Raw genomic sequence first — 10,412 nt, 5'->3', positions numbered from 1 at the left:
TTCCCCAGCCCCAGGGATAGCACCAGGATTTCAGGGCTGACAGCAGGAAATCTGTCAGCAGCACCTGCGGTTCCTGCAGCAACACTTCTTTGCACAAGATCTCAAAGCACTTTGGAAATAGCCAGTTACCCCACACTCCTCAGAGGAGGGAAGCAGCTGCATTTCCCAGCATCAGGGGCAGGGAGAGACCTCTCAGCTGAAGAGCCCAAGTCACATCACAGACAGCTCTAGGTGGTGGTGGAAAAGTCTGATTCTGTCAAAGCATCCAACACTAATTGTTCCCTGTGCCTGTTCTCTCCCTTCAGCCAAGTGTTGGAGTTTAATGGCACCAATCTGGCTGTCACATGGCAGCCTCCTGCTGCACAGCCAGTTAATCATTGAGGCAGGAACCAGACCTGGAGACGTGTCAGTGAACAACATTTCTTCCTGCCCTACTCCCACACGGCTTCAGAGCAGCAGCAGACTTCAATTTGCACGGTCCTGCTTTAATATTGAAAACGTTCTGTGTAGGCAGCAGGACTGGTGACCCTTCCACCCTCCCTGAGCCCTTTCCCAAGCAGAGAACAGCTCCCAGTTTCCATCGGGGGTGGCAGGGAGTGCTGAGTACAAAAGCCAGATTTGGGCATTTTGGCAGGGATTCTCACCAGCACCCATAAATCTGGATTCCCAAATTGTGCTGCTCCACTCAGCCCAATACCTGCCAGAGCCTTGCTGGCTGAGTGACCGGCCCAGCACTCCCAAAAACGTGCTTCTCCTCCCACCAGCACACTCCAAACACATCGAGACCACACCAAATCTCTTTTTTTGGCTTGCTCCTCCTCCCCTTCCCACAGACCGTGCACAGCTCCAGCCTGGGGGAATGGAACATTCAACCTCAACCCAGTGTGGAAAGCCCACAGCTTCAACTCCAGATTTAGCCCACTGACACCCGTGCTAAGGAATACTTCATTTATTCCAGCCTGATTCATCCTTTGAGTATATTTCCCTTTTGCCAGACAGAAACCTCATGGTGTCTCTGGAGGTCTTGCCACTTCTCCACTCTAAGGGAAGTGACTCAGCTCAAACCATGGAGCTGAGTTCCCATGGGAGCAGATATATAAATATTTCTCTCTCAAGCACACTTAGTTGAAGAAAGGTTTTAAAAGAACCTCACGGATTTGTTCTGATTGTTGGCCTAAGAGCTGCACAGGGAGTGGGGCTGGGCAAGAGCTCTGGAATGTTCATGCAATCTCTATTTTCTAGGATTCTGTCTGAGTAGAGGGTAACTGGGAACGAGCCAGAACAGAAAGGTTTCAGCACTGCCTTAGAGTTGGACAGATATGACTGAGGAAGTAATTTGATTTGAAGTAATTTAATTCACAAATTGGGATCTATTCATCTCCTACTGGACTGTAAAATTTTATCTCAATGCTTTCCTCCTTCAGCCACCTCTTCTACCCAAGAAAACAAACCCAAGTGGCTGAGCCAGGCTTAAAGTGCACCCAAACAGCCATGTGGGAGGATGTGAGAGTCAAAAGGGATGTAAAAATGAGCAGAATCTGGAAGATGAGCGAATTCAAGAGAATGAAGGCAGTCACAGCAGCTGCTGGGAAGAGGAATGAAACCAAGCGAGGTTTGGATGATAGGTGGAGAGCAGCCACTGGTACCTCCTGTTTGACCTGTGTCAGTGTGAGCTGGGGGACTGCCCAGGACTGATCCCACATGGAACACTCCTGTCCTGCCCTGCCAAGTGAGACTGACATACCTGGTTCAGGCCAGAGGCAGGAACAGCTCTGGCACTGCTGCTGGAGCACAACTCCCAGCTTCTCCAGGGACAGGAGCACAGGGCAGCACACCTGAGACAGCTTCGACCTCACTGGGCACAACCACCCAGGCACCTCGGCACACTTACAGGGAAAAAAAGGATAAAATTGTGGCTTGCTTCTAATTAGAGACACATTTTAGAGGATTAATTATGCTGCAGTGCTGAGCTGGTTCTTGCAAAATAAAACAGTAAACAGGTTGTAACTTTTATGAGGACAACTGGTCTGGAAAAACAACTTGGGTGACACATCTGGGTATGGTAAAGCAGCTGCCCCATCAGCTTCCAACAGGAACTGTGAAATGGGAGTTTCTTGAAACATTTTAACAGCTTATTTTCATTCACAAAGTCACCCAAGAGAAATCAAGCAACTAATGTCACCAGTGAAAAGCCAAGTGATTTTGCTTCTAATAAAATATAAAATCATAGTGATTTTGCTTCTAATTCCTCCTCTCTGCATCCAAAGCTACCAACTCACCAGATGCCTGCCCACTCACACACACACAAACACCCCAAGTTTTGAGCTGATTTCTCTTTACTTCACAGTCTTGGCAAAACAAATCTGCATTCAGAAGTCATTTCACATTAATATATTAATCAAATGCTTTCAAAATAAATATTTTTTAAATAACAATTTCTTTACATCACCGCAGTAGCAATTCTAGAAAAGTCAGTGCACAAACAGTAGCAATTTCATTAATCAGTTAAAGAAAACAAGAAGTGGACCTTGTTTCTCTCCGAGCAGGCTGCATGCAGCAAGTCTCAGCAGTTCCCTAGCACAGGACCTTCTGTCACACTTTGCTGGGAAGGATTTTCTCTCTCAGCTGAGAGAGACAAGTGTCACTTGTCAAAGCTCTGTACAATGCAGAACTTCCACAGCCCAGATTCTGATCAGTCCTGCACAGGTTCTGCACTGGAGGTGTTGCTAATGAGACCAAGGAATCAATGCTATGAGGAGTCCAAGTTTGGGTGACTGGGAATTCACAGCTGGGCCACACAAACAGCAATAAACAACACTTTGTACCTTACAGCTTATTCCAATGTTTTGCATATTCTCTCAAGTGCTTCCAGGGCAGAAGTAAAGCAACTTCTTTCTGCCCATTAGCTGTTAATTCACCAGGTAAATCACAGCAGGAAGATGCTTCACTGGCCAAGAAGTGTAACTTGTGTTACAACAAAGGAAAAACAAAAGTGCATTACAGACTATGAGAATGTTCAGGACTTAGGGAACGCACATATCTAACTGGAAAATAGAGACTGCAGAAATATTAATGTTCCTATGGGATCTAAGCTGGTCAGATGCTACTGGAGAACCCTGTGAAGAGCAGCATGTCTGAGGAAGGGAAATTGGTCAGCATTGTCATACACGCTGAGCAGCAGGGAAATTTGAAGGGCTACAGATTATTTGCTATGATTGTCAGGAATGACTTAGATTAAGGAAAAAAAAAGAAACCCAAGAAAGTTGAATATATATCTGAAAAATGTCCTAGGTGTGTACTTCGAGATCCCAAAGGTTGCCTTTGAAGTCCTTTCTCAAGAGCAGAGTTGGATGTGACACTCTGGATTAAAAAGAATAACCAGAGGCATCCCTGTGTCCAGAGGTGCTCTTGGATGCACATTAAGGTGAATTCAAGACACCTCCCACCCCCAAGAGCCTTGTTTCCATGTCATGATCATGTTAATTAGCAGTTTAGAGCAGATGCTGACTCTAAAGAGTCAGTTTAGAGTCAGCTTTAAGTATCAAAAGAAACAGAGCTAAGGGAAGCAGTCACAGATGGAGAGAACCTTCAGGTGTAGCGATGCTGTGCACAGGGAGGAGGGAATGCTGCAAACCCTCAGAGCTCCACAGGTGGCCCAGGCTGCCAAAATCCCTCCTCTTGCTCTGCACAGACCTACTCCTAGAGCCCCTGAAAGCAGTGTGCCTTGGGAAAAGGTTCTACTCCTCACTGCCATGGACTGTGCCCCAAAATTCTGCCAAAATGGAAAAAAAGAAAGCAATGAGTCGTGGAGAAGTTCTGTGTCAGCTTATTGGTTTTTCTTGTCCTCTGGTGGGAAGTATGGAGGAGGGGGTGGCTGGTCCTGCAACAAAGATGACAAAAGGACATCAGTGCATGGATAAGAATAAAATGTTAAACTCAAAGCCCCCAAAAAACCCAAGACGCCAACATCAATTCAGACCAACTCTGCTGTGCCACTGAGAGAAGATCTGCCAGGCACACACTTGGACTCAACCCCAGAGCCACAGGGACTCACCGTGGGCATGTAGACATTGTGGGGGTTCCCTGGGCTGTAGTAAGCACTGGCAGCAGCTTCAGCAGCCTTGGCTTCAGCTGCCACAGGGAGAGAAGTGACAGGTTAGGGACACACAGACAGCTCTTACAATAGAACAAGAACTCCTGGCCATCAAGAGTTACTTGACAGAGCACCCTATGACCAGTGCTCAAGTTGCAAAACAGCTACAGCAAACACAATTGAGCATTCTCTCTTCCAATCACCACAGAATTGCCTATTCCCAGTGAAACAGAGGAAGACTGAGTTTGGAAATGTCACCTGGGACTTGCATGTGTGCCATAAAAAATGCTTGCTGTTGCCTTGCCTGAATACAGACAATACCATTTATAAACAGGCAGTGAACAAACCATCCTTCCCAGGAGTGAAATCAACAGGCAAAACAAAAATCAGCAAAAGTTTATAGCAGTTCATGGGATTAGTGTATTAAAGATGGTAATTTATGAACATAATCCAGATCCTCCATTTCTGCAGAACACAAAAATCTTGTACAACCCTCTGGAGCAGTGCCACTTTCCAAATAATAGCTCAAAGATGAATGGTTGTTTTTTCAAACTGAAGAGAAAAGTTAAATACTTATTCAAATAAAGATTCTTATCTGCAAGAGATCTATGGCTGTACCCAACCACGATAGCTCTTTTTTCATTTTAATAAATCCTAAATGAGTGAAAAATTAGGCTGATATTTCCCCAACTCCTTTCCATCATCTCTTCCCCTGCTCCACATTGTTTCAGCAAAAATAATCACATTAAAAATGAAACAGGGGAAGCAAATATCACCAAAGCCCCAGTTGTGAACTAAAATGGACCACAAACACATTTCACCATCAGTTTGCTTGTATTCATCCATTAGGGCAAGGAGAATCACAAACTGTATTTTTTTCTGTCAGAAGAAGAACACATCCATCTGTAAAATGCCCACTAATGGTGTGTACCCTGAAGAGAACCAGGCTGGACTCCAGACTGAGCTGGACATACAAGGCTGGAGATTAGGGGAGCTCCCTAATCCCTTTTCTATACAAATTTCAACTTCTAAGTGGAGCTTCGAAATTCCCCAAAAGACAAGAAACAAAGTCTGCTTCATCCCTAACAAAATGCTGTGAGTCCATTCACCTGGATGTGCTCCTTACCTGCAGGAGTGGAGGGCAGGTCTGGGCCACTGACAGGGGGTTCCATGGGCCCTGGGTATGGAGGGGGTGGAAGCTGCATGTAGCCCATGTTTCCATCAGCCGCAGGAGGACCAGGATAAAAGTCTGTCAGGAAAGGAGATCACACAGCAAGAGGCTTAACTCCTCTGGGTGGAGTTCTCAACCAAAAGAAGCCAAGGCAAATATAATTAAACTCAGGAACAAAGCTACACAAGTAATCACTAAAACATTGAGTAAAATCTGCTTTTCTTGCCCTTTTTACCTATTTTAACTCTTTCTCGCTGGAATAACCCCCAACCTCAGTTGCCAGGCTTACCTGGAGGAGGAGGTGGGTATGGATAGCCCCCATTAGCTGCAGGTGGTGCAAAAGCATAGGATCCATTTGGCATGTAGGAATAGCCATAAGCTCCACTGGGTATTTCACCTCTGGAGACTGGGAAAGCAAAGACGAGACTCATCAGAACATCAAGCCTGCCTCAAAAGCAGGCCAACAACTCCAACAAACTTAGAGAGTCCTTATCAGAAAAACAAGTAAGTGTCATCCCAATAACTCTGCTGCTCGTTGGATTGAGAAAAGTATGTTTTAAAGCAAGCATCAGGCAAGAGCTCCTGAAAACACAGAATTATGGCAGACACCCCCAGCCTTTCATACCTTGTGATGCCACCTGCAGCATCCGCTGCCCAAATTCAATTGCACCCCCAGCTGAAAAGGTCATCTTGAACGTAGCAGATCCTTCCCAGCCACCTGAGGGAGGAAAGACAGTACTAAGGAGCAAGGAGAAACCATTTCCATGCTATTTAGGTTACATGTTGCATCTATAGATGCTCTGTATATAATTCTTAAAAGAGCTTATCCCAAAAATCCAAATTAAAAAAAAAAAAAAAAAGCAGAGAAAGTGGCAGAATTACGGTATCATCAGAAAAATTCACACTTGGGTATTGTCAGGTCAACAGACACCTGAAGCAGAAACATCCATGAGGGAGAGCTTCAGAAGCTTTCTGGAGTTGTGGCTATTGCCACAGTAGCTGTCAGAGGCCGAACTGTCAGGAGTGCTGGATTTGCTCTTGCTTTGGATAAGATTAGTGCAGAAGGCAGGGATTTTGTTAATCCCGTTTGCTAAAAAGCCTCTGCAACTACACCTAAATGTCAGCTCCAAATTAGTTTGGAAGTCTGAGTGCCCAAAAAAGCAAAGAACTCAACGAAAAACATAGTCCACATAAATCCATTAGAGCCCATGGAAGATATTTCAAGTCAGGATTAAAAAAAAACAGAAAATAAATAAATTAGTGCCATCTCACATTACAGTACAAAAAAGAAAAACATGCACAGTCCAGAGACCCAAGAAAGCATCAAAGCAGAAGCTGTGCTGAAACAGACACAAGTAGATTAAAGAGCTTTTTAAGCTAAACCAGACTCTCATGGCTGTTAAGACAACATCATCATTAAAGGAGATGGTCTCTGGGGAAAATTAACAAAGATCTAGCTAAAACCTTTTGCCTTTCACACAGTTTAGTTTGTCATTAATGCTCAGGCTCCCTCCCATGCTGGATGGTCCCACCCAGCTCCCATGCAGAGGCTACAATGCTGATTTCAGAACTCCAGCTGAAGGCTCTTCCACCCTGTGCTGCGATTTCTGTGCCACAACTGCTACACTGAATCAAGCTGAGGATGAAAGTTCGCTGAACTCTGTCCCTTTGGTAAAAAAAAATCAGTCAAAAACAAAATTATTTTTGAAAATGTCTGCCGCAGCTTTCTCATTGAGTTTAATGTGAAACAGCTCCTTAAATTCCCCGATTTCAAGATAATCCATTCCCTTCCAAGTGCCATTTTCACTGCCAGGAAATTGCACTACAACAATACCACACCTGTCCTCGAACTGCACAAGAAACACAATGGAGAAAGGGCTCTGGGGGTCTGCACCTGAACCCAAAGAGAGCAGAAAGGATCTGAGTTTTTGGCACAGGAGAACCTGGATGCAGGTGGGATAGGTGATCCCAAGTGACCAAAGCAAAATGACATCTTGATTCTTGCTGACTCCACTCTGGTGTTTATTTGCTGAGATCACTTGTTTGATTGAATTTTGTATTTTGCAGAGGGCAGAAATGAGATGGGTTGCAGAGCACATCTGCTCATTGTAGCTGAACAGGGAGCTGATAAGGGGAATGTTTTTAGCTGCCAGTGAAAGAAAGATGTTTTCACATGAGTGTGAAAACCCATTTGGACAGTGTCAAGGTTTGGTTAGCCAGGATTTTGCTATGAGTGAGCAGCTGAACTGAGACACAGAACATCCACTATGTGATACCCACCTCCTGCCTCTGCCTTCACTGTGCCCTTGATGTAATTTGCTCCAAACACTGGCTGCTTAATTTCACAATCCTTCAACAAATAAAAGGGCATCACAAATGACTGCATAGCATCCTTCCCCTTTGACACAAAGATAACCTGAAAGAAAACAACATGACAAGAGCTAGTCAAAACAAACAGGAAACACAGCCCTGATTTATTTTATGAACAGATTTCTCCATGGACTGAAACTCACTCCAATATCACCAGTTCCACAAGCCAAAAGCTACACACAGCAGCCACAGGGGTAAACCAAATCCTCAAAGTACTAAAGCCTTCCAGGAAGTCCCTTGCTCAGATAATGCTCCTTCCAGCTCCCTGAGAACCTGCTGACCCACACAGCCATGATTTAGGAGCTGTGCTGTTGCATTCAGCATTTCCAGACCACTGCTAATTTCCAGCTTGAAGACGCCTGATGGACTAAACAGCTGCCTGGACAAGAACTAATCAGATTTATTTTCTGCTGACAAGTAGATGGGATACACCATGAATTTATAATGCTTCCCAGAGGGAGAGGATGAGCCACACTTCAAGCAGGAGTAGATTATCCTGACTTTCATACACTGAGGACATTTAAATACAGACTCCAGGGCTGTTATCTCTTTAGATGAGATAAAGCCTTTCACCACTTACCCGGTAGGGAGTCAGGAAAACGCTCCCTTTCTTGGTGCCCTTGAAGGCCTCTGGCATCGGCTCCAGATCACTGAAGGTGATTTCTACGTGGTCATAGGTCATCAAAACACTGCACAAGTGACACAAGAGACAGCAGTTACAGCTCCAGGCACAAGTGCAGCATGCACAGAAGTTTACTGACCTACCAAAACCACCTGTAACCTCAGCACTGAGGGAGATGCTGAGCAGCCAGAATCAGTTCTGGTTTGCCTTTTTTTGGTTCTTGTTGTTGGCAGCAGCAACTGAAGTAGCACTGGCTGCTTGTTCCCTTCCCAGTGTGCTGACATAGCTGCTGCTGCTGTCTGCACAAGCAGACAGCAAACCTGGTCAATTGAGCTGATCAAAATCTCAAGGGCTTTTTTTTTTTGTTTTTAAATTGTTTCACATTTCTGCTGGATCAGTTCCCTAATTCAGTTGTCCACAAGTGAGATGACAGAGGAAGAACTGCAGGAGAAGAAAGTGCTCAGGCTGGCTTATGTAACACGGCTGTTGAAGGTCTCAGGCACCTCTGACACAAAACTGTGATCCAGAGGAACTCCCCTTCCTCACCACAAGACTTCATTAACTCGTGTTGCCTGCACTGATTCCTTAATTCTCAATTATAAAGTGACCTGATTAAAACCTTTGCATGGACACAGCAGGTAACTTGTACTGACATTACACACCCACATTAGAGACTCTAATCTCTAAAGCTGCAGAAATCTCCACCACCTCTATCTTTGGCAGCTGACGTGTTTCCATCCTCAGTCATTTGCCAGTGAATACCTGTCCCTCCAGAACAGCTCGGGAAGGGCAGTGGGAGCAGCTCTGTTCAGGCTGCAGCATTTCAGCTGGATCAGCAGGCAGGCCCTGGTGCAAGGCAGGCTGACAGCTGGGAACAGCAACTCCTTCAGCTGCTGCAGTTCCCTCAGGGAATGCAAATCTAAGAACCTGAGTTGATCCTTCTAAGAAAGGCCACATCCCAAGTGGAAGTCAGGCACAGAATTCCCATACCAATGTTTAAGTAGCCCCGTGGAAGGAAGGGCTGGAGGATGAAGCACTCCTTTGTCCCCGAAGCAGATGCCTGCCACGTCAGAAGCTCGCTGGCAGACAGGGCTGCGGACAGCCGTGCAGACAGAGGCGGCTCTGTGCAGCCTTGCCGTTTCCATGGTTATATCCCAGCACCTTTTCCCAAGGCTCCTGCTGCCTCCCGCACACACAGAACGGGGGCTGAGCTCCAGGAGCCCGGGGCAGCTGCAGCTCCCCGAGCGGGGAGAGGCCTGGGCCCGGCCAGATCACCTGAGCCCTCCCGGGGACAGCAGAAGAGCCAGCAGCAGGCTGGGGACCGCCTGGATGCTGAGGGAAGCGGTGCAGGGGGGCAAGGCCCGCGGCTGAAGCCCAGCAGGTCCCCTCGCACAGGCCCTGGGGCGGGAGGATAACTACAGCCCCTAAGCCGTAGGGAGATGAGGGCAACGCCAGCACCGAGAGAGTTAAATCACCCCCTTTACGCGCCTCGCCCCCTCAGCACGCCCCCCCATGACCCACACAACTGCTCCTCCTGAGAGGGAAGGCAGGAGGAGGCAACTGTCCGCTATCCCCCGGCTCCCGAAGCCGGAGGAGGGGAGAAGGGGATAGCACCTCACTTCTCGCTGTTGTTAACGATGACGCCGCCGCCCTCCGAGTGGTTCTTGTTGAGCGCCATCGCCGCCTCCTCCTCCTCCTCCTCACAGCATCGACCCCACTCTGCGCCTGCGCGGGAAAAGGTGCGCCGTCAATGCGACCGAGGGGCACGCTGGGAGTTGTAGTCACCGCCATCCATGGAGCGGGTGACTTCTCATTTTCCGCGCGGTGCATGCTGGGAGTTGTAGTCCATCTCACACCACCTTAGCGCCGGGCCATTTACCCGCGCGGAGCATTCCGGGAGCTGTAGTCCGTCCATGCACGGCATTTACACTCTCCATGTCGGCCACGCGGTGCATGCTGGGAGTTGTAGGCCGGCCGCCATGATACCCCCTCCCCGCCTCAGGGCCTGGCACCGTCTCTCTATAATTGGTGGCGTAAAATAAAAATAATCCCGGATATGTGAAACGATGTTTAGCCCCTTAAACGGCGAAGATGCTTCATTTTCCATGATTTTTTTAAATTCCCACTTGATGTGCATTTCCTGTTTTGCACACTTG

At 47.0% G+C, this 10,412-nt stretch overlaps 1 protein-coding gene across 2 annotated transcripts; it reads right to left on the bottom strand.

The window, feature by feature from the left end:
* Window positions 1-2,318: 2,318 nt before the first annotated feature.
* WBP2 (WW domain binding protein 2) lies at window positions 2,319-10,028 on the bottom strand. Of its 2 annotated transcripts, none has more exons than XM_002189964.6 (8): window positions 9,876-10,028; window positions 8,215-8,323; window positions 7,545-7,680; window positions 5,890-5,982; window positions 5,554-5,670; window positions 5,220-5,342; window positions 4,055-4,131; window positions 2,319-3,880 (listed from the first exon to the last, which is right to left on the bottom strand). In XM_002189964.6, exons 1-8 carry the CDS (start codon window positions 9,932-9,934, stop codon window positions 3,827-3,829), a joined length of 768 nt encoding a protein of 255 aa, XP_002190000.1. In that variant the 5' UTR covers window positions 9,935-10,028; the 3' UTR covers window positions 2,319-3,826. The 2 variants fall into 2 exon arrangements, with proteins under 2 accessions (XP_002190000.1, XP_012434077.1); XM_012578623.5 differs by having other exon boundaries at window positions 9,871-9,996.
* Between the last annotated feature and the right edge of the window lie 384 nt (window positions 10,029-10,412).

The sequence above is a fragment of the Taeniopygia guttata genome, chromosome 18 (genome assembly GCF_048771995.1).
Source record: "Taeniopygia guttata chromosome 18, bTaeGut7.mat, whole genome shotgun sequence".
NCBI lineage: Eukaryota > Metazoa > Chordata > Aves > Passeriformes > Estrildidae > Taeniopygia > Taeniopygia guttata.
Note: the sequence above shows the minus strand (reverse complement) of the source record. Positions and strands in the feature narration are given on the sequence as shown.